The sequence below is a fragment of the Leopardus geoffroyi genome, chromosome A1 (assembly GCF_018350155.1).
Source record: "Leopardus geoffroyi isolate Oge1 chromosome A1, O.geoffroyi_Oge1_pat1.0, whole genome shotgun sequence".
In the NCBI taxonomy this organism is placed as follows: Eukaryota; Metazoa; Chordata; class Mammalia; order Carnivora; family Felidae; genus Leopardus; species Leopardus geoffroyi.
In genome coordinates this window covers 187,917,068-187,939,314 of record NC_059326.1, presented here as the reverse complement: position 1 = coordinate 187,939,314, position 22,247 = coordinate 187,917,068, and the positions used below count along the sequence as shown (strand labels likewise).

Sequence of the window (22,247 nt, the reverse complement as noted above, 5' to 3'; positions counted from 1 at the left end):
TTCCATGCAAGGCACTGGAAGGTTCTGAGGTGGGGGGGTTAGGAGGAAGGCTACTGCTCCAACCATGGACTAAAGCATCTGCATTTCCCACTCCCTAGGCTAGCTACTCTCAGAATAATGGTGGCTGATTTGAGGTAGGAGCCAGAGTGCAGGTGGGAAGTTGGAGTGGCCCAGGGGATTGGCCTTGGAGCCCTACTTGATCTCCATTGGGGTAGAGTCTCTCTCTGTTAGTTCAATTGCCCCATACAAACTCACTGAGATACGGAGGCAGTTTGAGTTCATTTACCCCTTTTGGAAAGTTCTCAGTGAGTGTCTGAACAAATACGTGAACCCCAGCTGAAGAGGAAAAGAGGCAGGGTACAGGTGGAGAAGGGGTGGAGGGTCAGACGCACACATAAACTCCAGTGAAGGGGAGAGGAGGAGCACAGCTGAGTCAGGCATCCGGGTGCCAGTGTTGTTCTCCCCACCCCCCCCACCCGCCCCCGCCTCGACCGTCCTGCCCTTGATGCTATTTAGGAGAAAACAGTTTTGACCATGCATAAGGAAGTCAATGGGAGAGGAAGCTGGAGGGCCCTGGAGAGGCTGTCTGGTCCATCCTGCCCACATCCCCTGGCCTGGAGCTCCTCAGGGTAACTGTGCAGCACAACCACTGGGGGTGTGTCAAATACAGATTCCAGGGCCCCACCCAGACCTACGAAGTCAGAACTTCTGGGGGTCAGAGCCCAGGAATTTCTTAAAAAAAAAAAGTTTATTTATTTATTTTGAGGGAAAGAGCGAGAGAGCGCGCGCGCGAGAGAGAGAAACAAGCAGGGGTGGGGCAGAGAGAGAGAGGCAGAGAGAGAATCCCAAGCAGGTTCTGCACTGTCAGTACAGAGCCCAATGTGGTACTAATCTCATGAACTCTAAGATCATGACCTGAGCCAAAGTCAAGAGTCGTACATTTTAACTGACTGAGCCACCCAGACACCGGAGAGCCCAGGAATTTCTATTTTTCACAAGTCTTCTTCTCCCACACCCTTAGCAGTGTATGATGAGGACCACACTGTACAGAACACAACCTCACAGCCTATTGCAGACCGATCTGAACAAATAAAATGAAATCAGTGGTATTCCAGTGTCTCTCACGTACACATTCACAAGGAAGTATGAAATGCAGCTTCTATACTTGAAGGGATTACAATCTAATTGGGCCATAAAAGACATGCTTTGTGAAGAATTAAATTAATGCTACAATAAATAAATATTAATTCAAAACAACAAGCAAATTCAAAAGGCTGGACAAATTGCCAATGAGTGGGCATAACAGTGTCATTCAACGAGCACTTATGAAACACTAGATCCTGTGCTAAGCACCTTATTTATGTACTCATTTAATTTCATTAAAACTCTTGGGGCGCCTGGGTGGCGCAGTCGGTTAAGCGTCCGACTTCAGCCAGGTCACGATCTCGCGGTCCGTGGGTTCGAGCCCCGCGTCGGGCTCTGGGCTGATGGCTCAGAGCCTGGAGCCTGTTTCCGATTCTGTGTCTCCCTCTCTCTCTCTGCCCCTCCCCCATTCATGCTCTGTCTCTCTCTGTCCCAAAAATAAATAAACGTTGAAAAAAAAAATTAAAAAAAAAAAAAACAAAAAAAAACTCTGGAAGATGGCTTTTTTTAAATCCCCATTTAATAAGGAGTAAGTTGAGGTTTTGGCTTATTGGTCAATTCTTCTCAGATCAGCTTTCCCTGATCCTTAGGAGGTGGTCAGGCTCACATCTCTATTTTCTACAATATCCCCATGTTATGGCCTTTATCTCATTTATCACACTGGGTTGTAACTCCCTGTTTTCTAGCCTGAGTCCCCCATGAGACTTGAGGGCAGATACTCAGCAGTTCCAGAGTCTAGTACACACTAGGTGCTCAGCTAATGTCTATTGAGTGAATGAAAGCAGTGTGTCTAAGTCTCTGAGCTAATACATGAAGACTAATGCATATGACTGTAAAGTCCAGGTCTCCCCGTGAGCCATTACAAGCAGATGGTACACACTATGGGGATTCCTGCAAGAGACATTCTATAGGTTGGAGGAATCAGGGAAGGATCCCTAGAGGAAGCAGAGTTGGAAGGACAGTTAGAATTTGGAAAGACAGATGAAAGGTGAGCAGTCAGTCCAGGCAGGCCAAGGCACGAAGGTGGAACTCTGCAAAGTACACACTTCCTCCAAGACTAGAGACCTCAGAGGAATCCAGGAGACTATACACCATCCCCTAAGCCTCCCTAGCTTGCCTGTCAGCTGTCACCTTCTACCTAACTTACATGCCAGTTACTGCGGTGAAATTATTTTCCTCCAAGGTTTATGGGAGATGGCAATTGCTCCATGTTTTCCCATGCCTAGACCAGGTGACATAATGTACTCTTAGTTGATTTATCCATTTGGAATGTCACTTAATAATGAACGGGGGCGCACCTGGGTGGCTCAGTCGGTTAAGCATCCGACTCTTGGTTTTGGCTCAGGTCATGATCTCACAGTTCGTGAGTTTCGAGCCCTGCATCAGGATCTGTGCTGACAGCACATAGCCTACTTGGGATTTCTCTCTCCCTCTCTCCTTGCCCCTCCGCAGCTTGGTCTCTTTCTGTCTCTCAAAAAATAAATAAACATAAAACACTTTTAAAAAAATGAATAGGATATTTTTCAGTTTCCATGAAGAAATAAGATCCATTAATGTCCATGGAAAAAAATCAAGGTAAAACAGTATCATGGGATTTCATTTTTGTTAAAAAGAAAATATATTTGTATGCATGTGGGAAATGTCTAGAAGGCTATATATTCTGAACTTAACAGCAACTGATTCTTGAAAATTAGATATAGTGGGATGTGGGACTTTCACTTTTACTTTACAAAGTTTCTGAGTGTCTTTTTTAAATGTTTATTTATTCTTTTTTTTTTTTTTTTTAAATTTTTTTTTTCAACGTTTATTTATTTTTGGGACAGAGAGAGACAGAGCATGAACAGGGGAGGGGCAGAGAGAGAGGGAGACACAGAATCGGAAACAGGCTCCAGGCTCTGAGCCATCAGCCCAGAGCCTGACGCGGGGCTCGAACTCACGGACCGCGAGATCGTGACCTGGCTGAAGTCGGACGCCTAACCGACTGCGCCACCCAGGCGCCCCGTTTATTTATTCTTAAAGGAGAGGGAGAGAGGGAGAGAGAGAGAGAGAGAGACCACAAGTGGGGGAGGGGCAGAGAGAGAAGGAGAGAGAGAGAGAATCTTAAGCGTGTAGCCTGACACAGGGCTCAATCTCACCAACGGTGAGGTCATGACCTGAGCTGAAATCAAGAATCAGACATTTAACCAACTGAGCCACACAGGTGCCCCTGAGTGTTTGTCTCTCTAAACAATGAGTATGTATTAATTTTACAATTGAAAAATAAGGCCCTTTGGTGGGATTTAGGTAGTTTTTAGTTTATTTGTCCTTTGTTCTTCCCAGTTTTTCTACTGTGAACATCAACTACTTTTATAATCAGAAAATTAAAAGCCCTTTACACCATAAAGTTTATTAAAAAGAAAAGAAATAGATTATCAAGATGACATAGTTTGAGATGTTGGGGGATGGTATGTTTGGGGAAAGTGCCAAAGATGGTCTAAACTCTGCATCCCAAGAAATTCAGTACCCAGACAAGCTGGATGTCAAACCAATACAGTCCCAACTTGGCAAAACATGTTAAGAGTTATAAGAATTTTCCAGATCCCATAATTTTGGAATCCCATCCTGGGGCTTCTGTTTAAGGAGATGCTTTTTAAAAAAATCATATGAAGGGGGGGTGCCTGGGTGGCTCAGTTGGTTAAGTGTCTGACTTTGGCTCAGGTCATGATCTCACTGTTCGTGGGTTACATCCCATGTCAGGCTCTCTGCTGTTAGCACAGAACCTGCTTCAGATCCTCTCTCTCCCTCTCTCTCTGCTCCTCCTCTGCTCATTCTCTCTCAAAGTAAATAAACTTAAAAAAAAAAAAAAAAAGGCAGCTTTATAGAAACATGGGACTGTGTTTACAAACTAATGCTGAGCAAAGAAAAACAGAATGGAATCTTGTATTTACATGGTGATCATGGCTATTATTTATGTGCTATACTTAGGGTCAGTAAGAAAGAAAGCAAGGATGAGAGAGGAAACAGAGAAGAGCTGAAGGCTTCTGCTCATCCTAGAATAGCATCGCCCTGTGTTCTCCAGCCCTCCTGTTTCTTTAAATATCTAAATCCATGGGGTGCCTGGGTGGCTCAGTCAGTTAAGCAGTTAAGCATTAGTTGGACTTCAGCTCAGGTCTTGATTTCACAGTTTGTGAGTTTGAGCCCCGCATTGGGTTCTGTGCTGAGCGCTCCCTGGAGCCGGCCTCGGATTCTGTGTCTCCCATTCTCTCTCTGCCCCTCCCCCGCTCGCACTCTGTTTCTCTCTCTCTCAAAAATAAACATTAAAAAAAATAAATAAAAGAGAAAAAGAAAATAAACATCCAAATCCTATTGTTCCTTCTGGACCAGCATTGCCATCTACACAAACATGCACCAGACCCCAGCTGCAGAGCTCACTCCTTCCTGCAGCCCCAGGCCACACATCTGCATCTGTCTCAGGACTAACATGCTGCCTGCTGAGGGTTCTCTGCAGGCAGGTGTTTCGTCTCAGGACTAGACACGGAGCTCTTTGGGAAAGGGTATATGTCTCATGGATCTGTGTTTCCTCAGTGCTAGCCCCGCATGCAGGAGGTGCTTGGTGCACTTTGGTCGATGGATGAGAGGGTGAACGAGTAAATAAGGGGTGACGAGAGTGTGGCTGGAGGGCAGAACAAGGAGGAAGTTTTGAGGGTGGGATGGCAGTGGCGGATGAGGCCTCAAAGGCCACGGCATTGCCCTCGTCCTTGCTGGGAGCGGCAGTGGGCTTACAGCCAGCTCTTCCCCAGGGTGACTAACCTCAGGGCTCTGCTCCTCTTAGGTCCTGCCCACATTGTAAAGTGGCAAGTGCTTCCTCTTCAGGGGCTGGAGGGAGAGGTGGGGTGACTTAGGGGCCGAGCCCCAGCATGTGGAAGAGTTTATAAGCTGGGGCACCAGGCCCCTCAGCACCACAACCATTCTCCCTCATCCCCCTGCCGTCTGCCCTCCAGCTCTCCAGCAGAATGGCCTTCAGCGGCAAGTACGAGATCGAGAGTGAGAAGAATTATGACGAGTTCATGAAGCGTCTTGGTGAGTGACTGCATGAGTACCCCTTCCAAGGGCTGGTCTGTCACAGCCAGCTTGGGGCCAGGAACCCAAACTCTTTGAGGCCCAGAGGAGTGGAGTGACTAGCCGAAGGTCACATAGCCAGTAGTTAGTGAGGTGGCGACCTGATTGGTTTATTCATTCATTCAAATGTATACTGAACACCTGCTATATGCAAGGGCCAGCCTGATGCTACTGATGGGGTGCCTCAAAGTCACATTGTAAATTAGGGACAGAGATCATTAGAACCCAGGGCCCTATGATGAGATGATGAGGGGGGCCACCACATCCTGCCTGGGGAGAGGTAACCAAAAGGTCAGTATAGAGACCAGGCTTGAAAAGCCATGCATTCACTTGGCCATTCAACAAACACGGGCCTCTCTTCCTGTGCTAGGAACTACGGGAAGAGATCAAAGATGCCACTCCTCTCACCACTCCATTTGTGGCACTGGGTGTGAGGAACCCACAGGACAGCAGTCCTGACAATCCTGCAGAAGTCTTGGTGCACTATCTAAGTCTGAGGCAGCGCCATTGTCACAAGTCAAGAGACAGCCCCGGGGGATCTCTGCCCTACCTTCCAGTGGCCAGAGAGGCCCTGAGAGCAGGGCACAGGGGAGACAAGAGTCCTTCTGGGTCAATTATTGCGAGTGGCCCTGAAGGATCGGTGCCTGGCTTCCCCTACAACAGTCTCACGTGGAATGGAAGGGAGCCAGTCTGAATGCTAGACCTGGTTCTGCTGCTAGCCTCCACTGAGATGCTGAGAAGCCCCTTTCCTGGTCCAGGTCTTCATCGTCTAATCTGTGAAGTAAGAGCCTTAGGAGATGGTGTTGGTGGTCCCATTCGTTCAAGGACTTTGTGAGCTTGGCAGTCTGTGTATGCTATGGTACTATCAGAAGAGCAGCTGTTATTTATTGTCAATTACATGCCAGAAGTTGTACAAGACTCTATCACTTTGATTTCAACCTTGCAACAGCCCTGTGAAATGGGCCTTATTATCCCCACTTTGTCGATGGAAACACTGAGGCTCAGAGAGGTAGTGACTGACTCATCCAAGCTCATGGTTCATGGTAGAACTAGGATCTGTGTTCTTAACCATTGCGCTAGCCTGCCACTAGGGAGGAAAGCCCTCTCTCAAAGCCACAAGCTGTAAGCAGCTCTTACACAGCTGCTCTACTTGTCCCTGGGCCAGGGCTCCCCAGCGATGTTATCGAAAAGGGCCGAAACTTCAAGATTGTCACGGAGGTGCAGCAGGATGGGCAGAATTTCATCTGGTCCCAGCACTACCCGAGCGGCCACTCCATGACCAACAAGTTCACCATCGGCAAAGAATGTGACATGGAGACTGTGGGGGGCAAGAAGTTCAAGGTGAGAGGCCACTGGCCGCCATTTCCTCCTTCCCCAAGCCTCTGGCTAACTTCTTGGTCTCAAGCGTGTCCCCTGGGGCTATACCCCAAGCTGAGGCTCTGTTCTCAAGTCTAGCCTCCAGCCCCTAAGCACTTGTGTTACTTGGCAACTTAACCACTCCTGGTTTTTAATGCTACCCCCATAACAGACACTGTAACGAAATTGTTAAAAACTGTTAACATGTGCCAAGCACTTAATATATCCCAGACACCTGCTGAATACTTCACATATGTTAATGCAGTTAGGCCTACAAAGTTGCTACAATTACTATCCCATTTTACAGATGAGGGAGTTAGGCTGAGCCATGGGGTTAAACAGCTTGCCCTCTTGCCCCGGTTGCACAGCATGGGCGCACCTTCACACCCAGGAAGTCTGGCTTCAGAGAGCATAACCATTTTTTCATGATGCCTTCCAACATAGCCTAGAGATTGACAACCCTAGAATCAGACTCATGTGGGTTTGAAACCACAGTCTTACATAAGAAAGAAGTAAAAGGTGACTGTCCTCATCTGACCCAGCCTGGTCCCTCAGGTCTTCCGTGCATTCTGGGTCCCCTCTCTCTATAGCCCGTCATGACTGTGCGTACTTTGCCCCTTAGGCTGCCCCAGTGGAGAAGAAGTAGTCATAACGTTCATGTTCTGTCACTTGTGTATTTAAAAAAATTCAACCATTTCTCATGATGTCTTTCTGAGTCAGCACATACTGATTTGCCTCATTCTTTTTAATGCTTGCATAGTATCTTATAGTATGGAAAGCCTACCATTCCTCTAACACTCCCTCGTTGATAAGATATTTAGGTTACTTACCAGTGGACAGTCCAGACTAGATATTTAGGTTGTTTACAATTACAAACGAAGCTGCACCCACATCCTTGGCTGACATCATCGTTGTCCTATCAGTGAGGATCGTAACTAACTCCATGGCTAACAAGGTGTGCTCAGCATGTGCCAGGCACTGTGCCAAGCACTTTACACATGTCATATGAAATTGCTTAGTCCTCGTAATAACTCTGAAGTAGGTACAGTTACTACCCCCACTTTAGAGGGGGAGAAAACTGAGGCACAGCAAGGTTGAGCGACTCGTGCTTGTTACCCGTATCTTCGGACATAGGTCATCGTATGTCTATCTACAAGGCAAACAATGCCAGAGGGGGCTGCGATGGCTGTAGGTAGCCCTTCCTCTCTGGGGGGCTGGCCTGCATTTGGGGGTGTCTGACAACTCAGGCTCAGTGTTATGCTTCCCTCCCAGGCCACCGTGCAGATGGAGGGTGGGAAGATAGTGGCAGACTTCCCTAACTATCACCAGACCTCGGAGATCGTGGGTGACAAGCTGGTGGAGGTGAGTGTCCTGCTCGTTCCTGGGTTAATGATGAGAACACTCTTCTGCCTCCAGCCATGGCCCCTGAGAGCCGGGCCTCTGGGTCCTGGCTCTGTGAGCACGTCCTGTGTGCCAGGCTCTGTGCTGAGCACCTGGTGTAGGTCATCTGGTTTGATCTTCAGAGCAACCTGTTAGGTGGGGGTTCTATCTCCATCTTCCAGGTGAGGGGACTGAAGCACCGGGAGCTAAGTAGTGAGCTGGAGGGCACCTAGCTTCTACGACAGTCCTGGGAATTGACGCTTGGCAGTCTGGTTCTGCCACTGCCGGGGCACAAGTGTGGAAGCCCAGAGTTTAGGTGAAGGGGGGAGTCTGGGTGGGCCCTGCAAGGGCAGCCACCATACTGCTCCACATCCTCCAGGCCTTTCTGCTAGACCTTCTGATTTTTCAAGAGAAGCTGGAAATTTGTACTTCTTTGTGAAATCTCCAGACTATTAAACATTGGCATTGAATTAATCCTTTTAAAAAATGCAGGCAGGGCTAACACACACACATCTGTGGATGGCCCCTTCCCACACTTGATGCTCTGTAAACACAGATTGGAGGCCCGTTACTTCTTCCCGGGGTTCCAGAATTTTCCCCAGGTGAAAGAAGTGGATGTGAAATTAAAAGCAAAAGGCAGGCATTTCCACACTTCATTCCCCACCTTGTGATCCTATGTCTTGGGCCAGAGCTCCCTGGGGTCCAGTCTACCCTCCCCAAGGCTCTCCAGAAGGGAAGTGATAAGGGAGGTAGGGTTTGCCCCCTCCTTGTTGCCCCCTTCTCCTCTCTCTTTCTCTTTCTTTCTCTCTCTCTCCCTTGTTTTCTTCATCTCAAACCCAGTCTAGAGGCCCAAGAGACTCAATGACCTCTCATTATTCCCATTTTACAGACTGGCCATAGAGGTTCAGAGACAACAGGTAACTTGTCCAAAGCCACACAGCTAGTTTGTGCTCAAGAAATCTTACACTTCCCTGGGGGCAGGGACCCTATCTTCCCATCACCAAACACAGGTGCCCCATAAATGCTGTGTGTGCAGAGGCTGTGGCCTCTTGATCTTAGAGGAATTACTGGACTCCTCTAGACTTTAGTTTTCCCATCTGTACAATGGGCACAACCCTACACCATTGTTGGGAGGATTAAATGGGATAATGCAAGGCAAGTGCCTGAAGTGGGTGAACTTCAATGAACAGACAGGTGGAAGGTTATACTACAAAGAGCCACATCAGCCCTGACATCTGTTTAGCACTTTCGCCACATTGAGTCTGCACTTGTGTAACAAATTGGGAAACTGAAGTTCAGAGGAGTGGTGCAACTGCTCACTTCTACTCAGGGCTGGGACTGAGGCCAGTCCTCCTCCAGCTGTGCCCCATGTCACTTAGCGACCCCTGCACTGACTCCCTCTGTTCCCACTGCTTCTTTCAGATCTCCACCATCGGAGGCGTAACCTACGAGCGTGTGAGCAAGAGGCTGGCCTGAGCAAGCAGGCGGGGCTCCCAGGGGGCTACGAAGCCAGCAGTGAAAGCTGGGATAAGAACAGACATTGTTTGCTTCAAACCTTTGTCTTTGTTTTTTGTTTTCTGCTGTCTGGGGACAGTTTCTAGCTCGCTGCGGGTGGGAGAGGACTCAGAACGGCTGCATAGGCCAAACCTTGGCCCTGAGACCCTGTGCAGTCTGCAACATGGCAGAGGGAGGCTTGAATGTGGACTGCAATCCTCCTGACCCCCCTGGAAGTAGCCAAAGGTGGTGTTCAAGAAGCACGGTGGGCACACTTCCATGTGCCCTCACCCTACCTTGCCACCCACCTTTCTGTGTGTAGGGAGACAGGGCTCCTTTACAGAGACAGATGTCACCTGGGAAAGGTAACACACGGACTCTCACAGGGGCCACAGGGCAGGTGTGTCAGACGGTGGGTAGGAGTAGGTGTGGAACTTCCAGGAAAGGGCCATGGACCTAGGCTCCAAGGCTGGCAGACAAAGGAGGGACACACCAGGGCTTAGCCAGGAAGGTGTTTTGGCATTGCCATGGCTCTGCTGTTAATTGGCCGTGGAGGCATCCTTCTGGGCCTGTTTACCTAGTGGCACAAAGGGGGACCAGAAGGACCAATGAGGGCTGAGGAGAAATCAGAGAGTATGAGATGGCCAAGGGGCCATGGGAGGGGCAAGAGGGACTAGAAGGGGCTGGGATGTCCTGGTTTGCACAGTGGTGCCCTGGAAAAACTGCGAGGGGCTTTGGCTGGCTGGGAAATGTGGTCAGAAGGGTCATTCTGACCTCCTGGTGGGTGCCTGGAGCCCAGCCCAGGATTCTGAGGCAGCATCTGGGTCATCTCTGCCTGATTATGCGTCTGTCTAGGGCATGGGAATGGAGGACTGGGGTCGGCTTGCCTCCTGGCTAGATAATCCCTAACCCAGAGCACAGAACGGACCCTTTTCCATTCTCCTCTCCCCTTGGCAGTGTTCCTCACCTTGACTTCTTACCCCATATTTTTCTGTATGACAATTCACTTATTTTTGCTACAATGGAAACTTTACATCACTTCTATATATGGAAAGCCAACATCATTTGTCGTGAACAGATGAAAACCATCAAAAAAGCCAAAGTTGAACAACAGTGAGATCCTGTTGCCAGCCCAAAGCCCTGAACCTATGGCCTCCCTCTGTGAAGAGAGATATGTAGCAGACACAACAGCATCAAGTGGGCAATGTTTTCCTTGACTAATCAGAATTACTGCAAGGCTACTAAAAAGAGAACATACTCACTATGAGAGCCGATTATCTAAATTATCTAGAATGTGCAAGTCCCAGATATGGGGCATTAGAAATAAGGTTTGCTCAAAGCCTTACACTGGGTCCGGCACACAGCGGGTGCTTCATAAGTGTCACCTGACACGTGGCCCTTCCAGTCCGTGTAATGTACAACCTTTCACTGTCATGGGCCATCCTCGGTCTAGACAGATGGCATGGCCCAGCTTACTGGCAGCTCCCTCCTGCCTCCTCCCACATTCTGCCCTGAAACTTGTTTATCTTCCCAAGAACAGCATTCAGCCTCCCCCACCCCCCACCAAGCCAGGACCCCTTGCATTCCATCGTTTTGCCAAGACTTATTGCTAATTAAGTGAACTAGGTAAGCATTAAATTAAACTAGCAGTGTTGCTGTTTCCCCTCCAGACTGAATAATTACTCATAATGAGCTTGGATAATAAGTCTCTAAATAACAGACAGTTAGCCATAATTAGGCTGAAAATTGAGAGATTGAGAGAAAGCGAGAGGAGGAGGAAGGGAGATGAGAGAGGATAGAAGAGAAAAGAAGAGGAGAGAGGGGGCAGGGGGAGAGGGAGGCAGGGAGAGGGAGAAGGAGGAGGAGGGAGAGGAGAGAGAGAGTTTGTCTTTAGATTGGTAACTGATTCAAGGACAAATTCAAATTGTTAGCAGGAGAGAAATTCTTAAGCCAGTGTCATTATAGATTCACAGACTTGGAATAGCAGGACCTCAGAGCCCAACTAGTTTAAGCTCTGTATTTCACAGATAGGGAAACAGAGACTCAGAGAGGGGAATCCATTTGCCCAAGGTCACACAGCAGAGAGTGAGTCTCTGAGGAGAATGTGGGGTTGGGCGTCGCCAGCTGATGGAGGCTATGGCTTCTCAGGCCAGCTTGGGAGGGTAGACGGAGTGAGGTGTGCTGGAGCAAAGCATCCATTTTGCTGGCATCTCAGCAAGGAGGCTTCCTCAGCCAGTAGAAGGGACATTGGTTAAGAGCTTTAGCACTGGAGACACGTTGCCAGGGTTTGAATCCCTCCTCTACCACTTAGAAGCTGTGTCACCTTGGGCTAAGTTCATCCATTCCTCTGAATCTGTTTCCTCACCTGAAAATGGGGATAATAATGTACTTACCTCATACAGCTGACATGCTACAAGCATTTGCTATAAGCAAATATTAGCTGCTGCCACCGTGACCACCATCACCTCCATCATCACCACTGTCATTCTCAACCAGTGTGATGAAAGGGCTAGCTGCCTCCTTCACTAACTCAAGGCACGTGGGCAAGCTGCTGGATTTATGTGTCTTATCTTGTCCACGTGTAAAATAGGCCCCTAAGACCTCCCCTTCCTTCACAGGGGAGTTGCAAGGATAAAGTGTAAAAACCCATGTTCATTGGCTTCCAGAAAGAGAAGCCTGTATCATTTTCCTGCACTGTTTGAGATGCTATAGTTTGAGATGCTGTTTGAGGCCCCTCCACAGGCCTCAGTTCTTCTGCCCTTTACCCCAGGCATGACTTTCATCCTGACCCTTGGGAGTCATCTCTTTCACTCTGCCAGGGCAATGGTCTCCCTCCACCAAACTCATCTGGTGGAGCAGGAACTTTCAAAAGCATCTTTAAATTTGTATTTATTTCTGAGAGAGAGAGCCAGTGAGTGAGCGGGGAAGGAACACAGAGAGAGAGACACACAGAATCCGAAGCAGGCTCCAGGCTCTGAACTGTCAACACACAGCCTGATGCGGGGCTCGAACTCATAAACCGTATGATCATGAGTTGAGCTGAAGTCGGTCGCTTAACCCATTCAGCCACCTAGGGGCCCCTCGAGAGCGGTTTTTCAGACCACCACTAGGTGGCGCTCCACCACCCAGCTACTGCCCTGAGATCACCGAAGTGTGAGTGTATGTTGCCGGTTGGGGCAAGGGGTGGGCAGTGAGATCCTGAGTGATTGGGCTTTTGTGGCCGTGTGTATGTGTCATCTAGGGGTGACATGGCGTTGGAGGTCACATGGGCTCCTCAAGCATTTCTAAATATGAAACCCATTCCTACCACTCACCCATATTGAGACCTTGAGCCTTCCTCAGCCCCAGTATCGTCATCTGGAAAATGGTGATAATAATATTAGCTCTGGGTGATGCTGTGAGGACAAAAAAAGAATAGGGGGAGTAAGAGAGCATGAGGAAAGTGTCAAGTACAGGCCTTGGAACATAGTAAGTGCTCACCAAACAGCTATTAAGGGACTCTCTTGGTGGTTCTACTGGGAGAATGGGCACACACAGGGTCAGAGCACTTACAGTGGGGAGAAGCGTGCAAACCTGGCTGTGCATGAGCATCTCCTGAGGGTCCTGGTGAGAGGATAGCACAGGCTGCACCCCAGACCTGGAGAACTGTCACTGTGAAGTGCTCCCCAGCCAGGCATAACTTTGGAGACTGACTACTCCAGTCCCAATCCTCCCATTTTGCAGAAGGCATGACCTCCTGTGTATCCTGTCCCTTGTATCCCGGGCAAGGGCAGCAGCCTGAAACACTGGTCAGAACTGGCCCAGTTCTTCCTTAGAAGCTAGAGCTTGGTCGGAAGAAGTGAAGCTCAGAGACTCACCTGCATCCCCAAAGAAGGGAGAGGCCCACTTATTCACATTCTTTCTCACAGAACTCACTGTTGAATAACGATACCATATATTCCATGTTTTGTTATCATAAATCTGAAGTGTAGCCCAAGCTGATACCCTTCCCACCTTATAAATGAGTAGACAGAAGTCAGAGTGGAGAGGTGGCTTTTCCCAAGGTCATCTAGCTAAGAGCAGACAAACTCAGACCTCCTGGCCTAATGTTCTGGTCTATATACCAGAAGTAGCATGCTTCCAGCCCAAGAACTACTCTAACTTACGATGTGTTTTATTGGTCTTCTGTTGTGTTAATAATTTTTTTAATGTAATTTTTAAATTAAATGAAAAGTTAATAGGTTTCCTAGAGGTTCCTGAAGGTTCCGCAATGTGGAGCTTACACCCTTGAAAGGCAATAATTGACCAGAACGGAGTAGGAGCCATATCCTCTAGGGAGACACTGGTTTCAACACAGTACTGACCACATCACACCCTCTCAATCACCCAGCTGGATTCACTATGTTACCTGCCTGGTCCTGGCGGGCATCTGGACTTGAGACTCCTGCAAAATGCTATGGCCTTTCTGCTGAAATTCAAGTCACAAAAGTCTTCCCTGAGGAACAAAAAATGAGGTGAATGAGGGCTGTTAGATTCTTTCCTAGGCACTTAGGGCCAGGGATTGCCAGAGCCAGCCCAGAGACAGGTTAGGTTCCTCCCCGGGGGATGCTCTGGGAAAGCCCTAAACCTGCTCCCACCTTCACAGATGGGGTTCAGGGAACTCCTCCCAAATCAGAGCCTGCTGGGGACAGACAGATGGAGCCATAAATCACATTAGCTTGTGGCAGATGTGCAAGAAACTCTTTCTATATCTCTGTCTGCTGGTGAGCACACTCTGAGAAGGCCTGCCACCCAGTACATCAGGAGCATGGACGCCTGGCAACTCTTATGAATCCATATCCATTATTCTGCCATGTCTTCCCCACCAGGTGAGTGAGATGGCCCGCTGGGACAGTCACGCCACCTTTCACTCATTCAAAACCCTTGACTGAGGTACTACAAGGCGGCAGGGCAGATTCAGACTGCCTGTTTTTTTTGTTTGTTTTTTAATTTTTTTTTTAATTTTTTTTTTTTTTTTGAGACAGAGAGAGCATGAACGGGGGAGGGGCAGAGAGAGAGGGAGACACAGAATCGGAAGCAGGCTCCAGGCTCTGAGCCGTCAGCTCAGAGCCCGACGTGGGGCTTGAACTCACGGACCGCGAGATCATGACCTGAGCTGAAGTCGGATGCTTAACTGACTGAGCCACCCAGGCGCCCCTCAGACTGCCTGTTTTTGAATTGTGTCTCCTTCCTTCCCCACTGCTGTCCTCAGGCAAATAACCTGTGTCCCCATTCTCTGATCTGTAAAATATAGCCAATAACAGTTCCTACCTTGTAGGGTTACTAAGATGGTTACCAAAAATATGAGCAAATGCCTTAGCATAGCACTTTATACATACATAGTAAATGCTCAATAAATGTCAGCTGCTATGATTACTGCCACCACCACCAGGTGATAATATTCTTTATATTAGGGCACAGCCATCAAACCAAGTTCACAAACTAAAAAGATCATTTCAAATGGCTTGAACAGCTATGGAGAAAAGGAAGAGTAATGAGTGAGTAGGGTTGTTACAGAGACCTCTTTGGGAGATGACACGGGAGTTGAGGTTTCTTAACCTTCTACTGTTGTTGTTTGGGGCTCGACAGTTCTTATTGTGGAGGCTTTCCTGGGCTGTGGGATGTTGAGCAGCATCCCTGGCCTCTATCCACTGGCCCCCAGCCACCACAGTGGGGACAACCAAATATGTCTCCAGGCATTGCCAAATGTCCTCTAGGGGGCAAAAGTGAGCTCTGCTGAGAATCACTGATCTAAAGGATTAAGGGAGAAGAGTATTCACATGACAGAACAGATGGCTTTGGAGAGATGGACTCTAAACCCAGAGGGCTGTGGAACCTTGACCCCAACCCTAATCCAGGCACTGGTGATGTTAAACCTGAAGGGAAGCCGGTTTTCCTAGGAAAATGAATCTGCATGTCCAAACCTTTCACACAGAAATACTGCATAAAACACAGACAACTAAATATGGAACAAAGTGTAGGTCTGGAACTCAGATGGTGCAGAAATTCAGCCGGGGATGCGGTTTCCTTACTCTCTCTTTTGGGCCCACAATCCAGGGCCTGCACATTCATTCCTTTATTGGAACTTCAAAGAACCTGCATCTGAATCCTTGGGAAGCCAGCTAAAAATGCAGATTCTCAGGCCCCACTCCTCTTGGAGATTTCAGGTCATTCCGCAGCTTGCTTAGGTTTGAAAATCTCTGGACTGAACTAGATGTCAGCCCTGGCAGGGCCTTTAAAGCCACCTCTATGCTTTTCTGTTTGTTTTTATTTTGAGAGAGAGATAGTACAAGTGGGGGAGGGGGGGGGGAGAGAGAGAGAGAGAGAGAGAGAGAGAGAGAGAGAGAGAGAAAAGAGAATCCTAGGCAGGCTCCTCACTGTCAGCGCAAAGCCCAGTGTGGGGCTTGAACTCACGAACTGTGAGATCATGATCTGAGTCGAAATCAAGAGTCAGATGCTCAACCAACTGAGCCACCCAGGCACCTCAATCATCTCTGTGTTTTTCAAGCTTTCCGAACTATTGCCCAGCATGGGAACTTAGGAAATCTAACACAGAACACCCATGTGTGGGAGAGGTACAAGTGGATCCCTCTGGTTGAAGAAAGGCAGGGGCCCAGGGCCTCTGTGGCTCAGTTTCCCTCTAGTGCTCGGAAACCACCCATCAACTCAACCATCTCTATGGTAACAGGTGGAGAACTTGAAGCCTAAAGACAGAGGCACAGTAAAGTGGGTATTCTTGGTAAACCCAGAATTTGCCTTATTGTCGAGTCCCCAACACCTAGACTAGCTTCCTGCCTTGTCTGACTTGATCATGGCAGATGGAGAGTACTGCCCCCAGCCCAGCCCTGCCTGCCCACACACACGGTTCCCAAACACCTCCTGGGGCTGGACGTCAGCTTCATGGCCTGGGCAGCTCTCCCCACACCTCCCCTTACTAACTAAAGGCATCCGTGCTTAGTGAGAACCACTCAGCTCCACACGGACACCAGATCTCCAGGATGGCTCTCCTGCAGGAATCTGGGTGGGTAGAGGGCAGGGCTCTCTTCCTGTCAGAAAAGAGTATGACACTCTCCATAATTGCAGATATATAGTCCATCCATTCTATGATACACATATTTTTACGTGTTAACATTCCTGAAATAAGAGTACACTATTTAATCAGCAGTATCTTAAACACTATGTCATGGCTTAGTTGGTGACTTTTTCTTGAATTCTCTCACTGGTGCATAAAATAATGGTACATCTTAAAGTAGACCTTGTTTTGGCTTTGACATGCTTTATGTTGCTTAATCCTCATGAGAATCCTGTGAAGCAAGTGTTCTCACCCCCATTTTAACAGGTGAGAAGACTAAGGCTCAGAACAGTTGAGTCAACTCCCTCCAGACAGCTAGTAAGTGGTTGTGGTGAATTTTACGTGGTAGCTTGGCTAGGCTATGGTGTGTGGCAGTTCAGACACTAATCTAGATGTTGCTGTGAAGGCATTTTGTAGATGTGACTAACATTTAACAATCAGTAGGCCTTAAGTAAAGGAGACTCCTCTCCACGTGGGTGGGCCTCATCCAGCCAGGTGAAGGCTGTTAAGAGCAAAAAACAGGTTTCCTGGAGAAGGAATTCTGCTTCAGAGACTGTAACAGAAATCCTGAGTTTCTGGCTTGCCCTACAGATTTTGGACTCAACTGAAACATCCACTCTTACCCGAATTTCCAGCCTGCTGGCCTGCCCTACAAATTCCTAACTTGTCAACCCCCACTGTGTGAGCCAATTCCTTGAAATAAATCTCTCTGGGGTGCCTGGGTAGCTCAGTCAGATATACATCCAAATCTTGATCTCGGCTCAGGTCATGATCTCACAGTTTGAGGGTTTGAACCCCGTGTTGAGCTCTGTGCTGACAGTATGGAGCCTGCTTGGGATTCTTTCTCGTTTGCTCTCTCTCTGCCCTTTCCCGGCTCATGCACGCACGTGCTCATTCTCTCTCCAAAATAAATAAACATTAAAACATAGCAAATAAATAAATCTCTCAGATATGATGGGCTGTTTCTCTGGGGAACCCTGGCTACTAGCGGTAGGGCAGGGGTGTTAAGCTCTACTCCGGGTGTCCCCAGAGAGGCCCAGCTCCACAGGAGCCAATCTTGTAGAGCCCACCCCCCCACAGCCTCTCGGCAGGAGCAGAGACACCGATGGGGCTGGCTGAGAGTCGAAGGCCAGGAAAAGAACGGAGACCAGGAGCAGGTGATCTGTTTATTGCAAGACGCCTTCTTCTGCGTGCTGGGCTGGCTGTGAGGCTCTACTGGGGGGCCCTTCACAAGCCCCAGTCCCGGGCCAGACAGACACAACAACGTGGAATCCAAACCAGTCTCACATAAATAGGAGGAGGTTGGCAAAGGAAAAAGAGAAAAGCAACAAACAAACGTGTAGTCTTCCCACACTCATGTGACACAGCGGCACCGGTGCCTTATTCGCGTTACCTCTTCTTATTCTGCTTCCACACCGAAGCCTTCATCTGCTCTGAAAATCACCTTCGGATCCAATTCAGCAGCACATGGCCGCCTTCCTGATAGTCCCCGAGCCAGTCTCCTGCACTGACGGGCAAATAAGCCAAGAAAACCAAGATGGGTTCTTCTTAAAACAAACAAACAAAAATGTCTCCGTTGTTCTTTACACCTCCCAGTTCTGATGGGTGAACAGTGTGTCCCCCCGACTCGGAACAAACCAAAAAAACACAACTAGCACAAGCCATGAGTCAGAATAAAAACATATTGCACATGGTTATGAGAGTCTTCCTGAGGGCCCTCTTGCTGTAGGTGCCCAAACACTGGCTTTCGATCCAACCAATTGCTTGCCTGTATTTGTGACATACACCCCTGTCCATGCCCCGCTCCCCGACTCCAGCTGGCACGAAGCAAACATTCCACATTATCAGCCTTCCCTATTAGCCAAACTCACACACCGTAAGCACCTGGTGGAGCGGGGTTAGGGTTGTTGGTTGTAAACCTCTGTCTACCTTTCAACCACTTCTCCTCTGGGTGGCTGTCAAAGTTCTACAGGTGAACACAGCATCCAAGATGTGGAATCTTCTTGAACTGAGAGCCTGGGGAGTTGCTCTCTCAACCACCTGCTTGTTGTTACAAGCTGGGTCCGAACCTACAGCCCTTGCACGGGACAGGCAGTGTGGCGATCAACATTTTTTCTCTCCTAAGGAATTTTCAAGTATAGTAAAATCCCTGATACACTATGTAAACAAGATATCTTACTGAACAGAAAGCTAGGTCACTTCAGGAAGCAGCAGCATGTGAGATATCTAAAAGGCCTAATAAGGTTTTAGGTCCGACAACAAAGGCAAGACAGCCGCCCGCCGTGCCTCAGAAGGCCGACGCTTAGGCATACACACACACACAGCTCTTCTGTATGGAGGCAGGGAAAGAGCACCCAATGCGGCACCTGCTGGGGTCCTGAGGATACATCATGCAGTCCCCTTCTTTTTCAGTGTAGCTGCCACTGGCGAGAAGTAAAGAAGTCTTCGATGCTAAAAACCAAACATGCTCACGGACTGGCAGTCTGCATCCGGTTTCCAGTCTCCTGGCCTCTCACCAAGTCTTTCTCAATTCAGGGGGTCCCTCCTCCAGAGGGTGGTGGCCGAGCCACCCCCCTGCACCCCAGCTACATATGTAGAAGACGCTTTCCAGAGGAATGCTCTCGGGGGAGGTTGTCATGGACTGTTTTGCTGGGGGTCAGCTTTATTTAAAAAGAACATGAACCCTCTCCGTTCAAGGGTAGCAATGAGGCTCTGTGGGGATGGCCTCCCCACTGCCTCACTCCGCTGAGCTCCCCTCACCTGTGTCCTCGTCCTCTGCCCAGGTGGGTCTCCAAGGGCTCCCTGTGTGGCCCAAAGGTGCCCTATCTGTCGAAACAGCCCGTGGGGAACGCGTGGCTTCCGCTGAAGTAGCTGCTTCCATAGGTGGTGGTGAGGCAGTGCCTGGGCTCAGCCGCGATGGCCATCTGCATGCTGAGGGACGTGGGGAGGGACACGGGACACACATCCAAGGGCTGGAGGGTGGGGTACAGGGCATGGAGGGAGGAGCCAGAGCCTCCTGAGAGCAGGCTCCCAGAGCGATGAGCCTGCAGGGAGTCCCGATAGGCCAAGCATAGGTCCTGCACGGGGGTCTGAAATGGCGCCAGGGCTGGTGTCGTCGGCTGGCTCAGGGTGGGGTAGGTGGGTGGCTGGAACAACACCTGGGTGGTGGCAGGGGGCGTGCCAGGCACCATTGCCAAGGCCTGGCTCTTGACCGCAACAGCATCCTTGAAGACATTGTCATAAGCTCTGAAAGGAAAGGACCTAGGTGAGACTTGAGGTCCGAGGCCACAGCAGCAGACACCTGAGTGTGCCCCTCCCTCCCTTGCTAAATGGGATTCGAGATCTGTGTGCTGTGAGCTCAGGGTGGTACCCAGCCCACACCCACTGCCTGTAGCACTGCCTCCCCTGTCCTCTGACTAAACTCAGGCCTCACACCTACACCCGGATCTGCCTCCTACAGAAAACCCCTTCTGATCCCAGACTCTAGCTGTGCCCCCAAGCCTCTGTACTGCCCTATCTCGGCGATCAACCCCCCAGATGATAACTTCTGTGTTACCACCTAGTCCCTTGTGCCGAGTACGAGCTCCAGGGGGAGGGGGCCCTCTGCTCTTGTTCATCACTGCATCCCCAGCATCTGGCACAGGGCCTGGCACTTAGATGAGCACCTCTGCCTTCAAGGCACCTGCAAACAGATCCCAAACAAGCTGCCCCTGGGGTCTAAGTTTCACCTTCTGGAAAGGGAACCAACAGGTTTATTTCCATAAAAAAAAAAAAAAAAAGCTTCCCATAAAGCTTTTTGAAATAACAAATCTATTAGAGGCTCAGGTAAGACAGGAGCAAAGGGAGGCTGCAGATCTGAGAAGAGGATCATCCCAGAGCCACAACCATGGTGAAGAGGCAGGGCTGGTGGCCAAGAATCTGGGGCACCTATCTGCACTCAGACCAGACCATATGCTCTGTTTCTGGGCACCTTCTATAAGCAAAGATTTTAAAACAAGGCCCAGAGAGCAGGGCAGACAGTTCACACAGGGATGAGACAAAGGCAGCTACTGGCACAGCTTCCCATATCAGGAGGCTGAGAGGCAGCTCTCCAGGGGCCTGGCCCCATGGTCAGTAGGGCCAGCATCCAGAAGATGCTGCCATATGCTGGGGGGAAGAGGGATGGGCAGCAGCCAGGCTGGGGTTCTCTGTCCTGTCTCCTCCTTGTGGTCACCAGTGAACACCTGCACCTTCAATATCAGTTTCATGGTGTTGGGTCTGTGCTGCCTCTTTGTACCCTCTCTGATACACTGAACATGTCCTCACCAAGCATCCCAGGGACCCTTGCGAGGAGGCCATGGTCTCTTATGTAGCTGGCTAAGAGGTCAGCTTTGTGGCCACATCTGATCAAAGTAGCTGATTATAAGTCTCTCAGTGTAATCACCCATAAGACTGACTGGCACACGGGGATTCAGAGCAAACAGCCCAGACACTCAGAAAGATGTGTCCATCACCTCTTCTCCCCACCTCCTTGACCTTAAAATCACAAATTCAAAGCTACCCAAAATAGGAAGGACCAACTCTGCAAACCTCATTCTATCAGGAGTCACAATGGCCCACTTCCTGTGAGACACTAGCTCGGGGAACTACCCTAACCCTCTGACTTTGAGAGATCTCCTGAGGTGGGTGTCTCCAGAGCAAGTGCCTCAATTATTTTGGAAACAAAGAAAGATCAGGGATGGAACTTACACCAGCAGGATTTCAATGCATGTGCTGAGATGTTCCAGAGAGTAATTTGAGATCCTCTGTAGGTCTCTGGTCCAGTAGGGGGAAAGCTGAAGGCAAATCCTGGAGGCCCCAACGCAGGCTGCGGCCACCACAGAAGGCTGGAATTTGTAGAAAATATGATCTGAAAGAGAATCACAGAAGTCGGCTTCATAGAGCCTCACTCTGGAGTCCCAGTGGCCCTGCTTCCTGCCTTGTGCTTCCTGAGAAATGGCAGACAAGTGATTAGGTTCAAGGCTGTTCATTGCTGAATACACACACAAGATGAAAAATTAGAAACAGTATGAAGTTCCATTCCTGAATCTTAAACACCTTGGCTCTCGGTCTGGGATTTCTGGTATCAGCCTAGAGTAATGATTTTTCAAAATTTCGCCCTAACTTCTGGGGGGCTGCGAGGGGCTTGCTGATGGGCTACAAAGAGAACCACAAAACATGTGTCTCTTCTTTGGCTGTTAGTGGTGAATTCCACAGCATTTCAAAAGCTTCTGTTTTGGGGCATGACTACAGGCTACTTATTGATGGTAACAAAGCCTGGCTTACAGTGAGCACCCAATAAAAATTTGTTGAATGAATAAATGGTCACAAACATTTGATATACATAACTAAAACCAGCACCTGACTTAGTTTATGGAGGAATCTTCCCCCACCCTCAGCTTTTCTGACATATGATTGGCAAATAAAAACACTATGCACATTTAAGGTGCACAACATGATCTGGTACATGTATATGTATATGTCGTGAAATGAATCTTAATGTCCTACTAAGATATCTGGCAACATGGCAAAGTCTGGCACTACTTATGTGCAAAGGCAAACTGTTCAAATTTCCACTCTTTGTGTGAATGACACTGGTTATTTGTGCATTATCATCCTGTCTTACATTGTTTATGATTTTTGATGACTTCCACATTTGCCTGTGAAA

The 22,247-nt window shown here is 49.0% G+C and overlaps 2 protein-coding genes across 4 annotated transcripts in view; one reads left to right on the top strand and one right to left on the bottom strand.

Annotated features, from left to right (window-relative positions):
• The window catches only part of FABP6 (fatty acid binding protein 6), a 37,904-nt gene extending 28,378 nt beyond the window's left edge, over positions 1 to 9,526 (top strand). For both annotated transcript variants that reach the window (XM_045503007.1, XM_045503015.1), the window contains exons 2-5: positions 5,124 to 5,202; positions 6,407 to 6,582; positions 7,870 to 7,959; positions 9,400 to 9,526. In XM_045503007.1, coding sequence (XP_045358963.1) covers positions 5,124 to 5,202; positions 6,407 to 6,582; positions 7,870 to 7,959; positions 9,400 to 9,453 — 399 coding nt within the window. In that variant the 3' untranslated portion in view covers positions 9,454 to 9,526. The remainder of the gene's footprint in view (positions 1 to 5,123; positions 5,203 to 6,406; positions 6,583 to 7,869; positions 7,960 to 9,399) is intronic.
• Positions 9,527 to 17,714: 8,188 nt separating this feature from the next.
• The window catches only part of CCNJL (cyclin J like), a 58,504-nt gene continuing 53,971 nt past the window's right edge, over positions 17,715 to 22,247 (bottom strand). For both annotated transcript variants that reach the window (XM_045502995.1, XM_045502987.1), the window contains exons 5-6: positions 21,290 to 21,449; positions 17,715 to 19,807 (exon numbers count right to left, since the gene is read on the bottom strand). In XM_045502995.1, the coding sequence (XP_045358951.1) occupies positions 19,384 to 19,807; positions 21,290 to 21,449 (584 nt within the window). In that variant the 3' untranslated portion in view covers positions 17,715 to 19,383. The remainder of the gene's footprint in view (positions 19,808 to 21,289; positions 21,450 to 22,247) is intronic.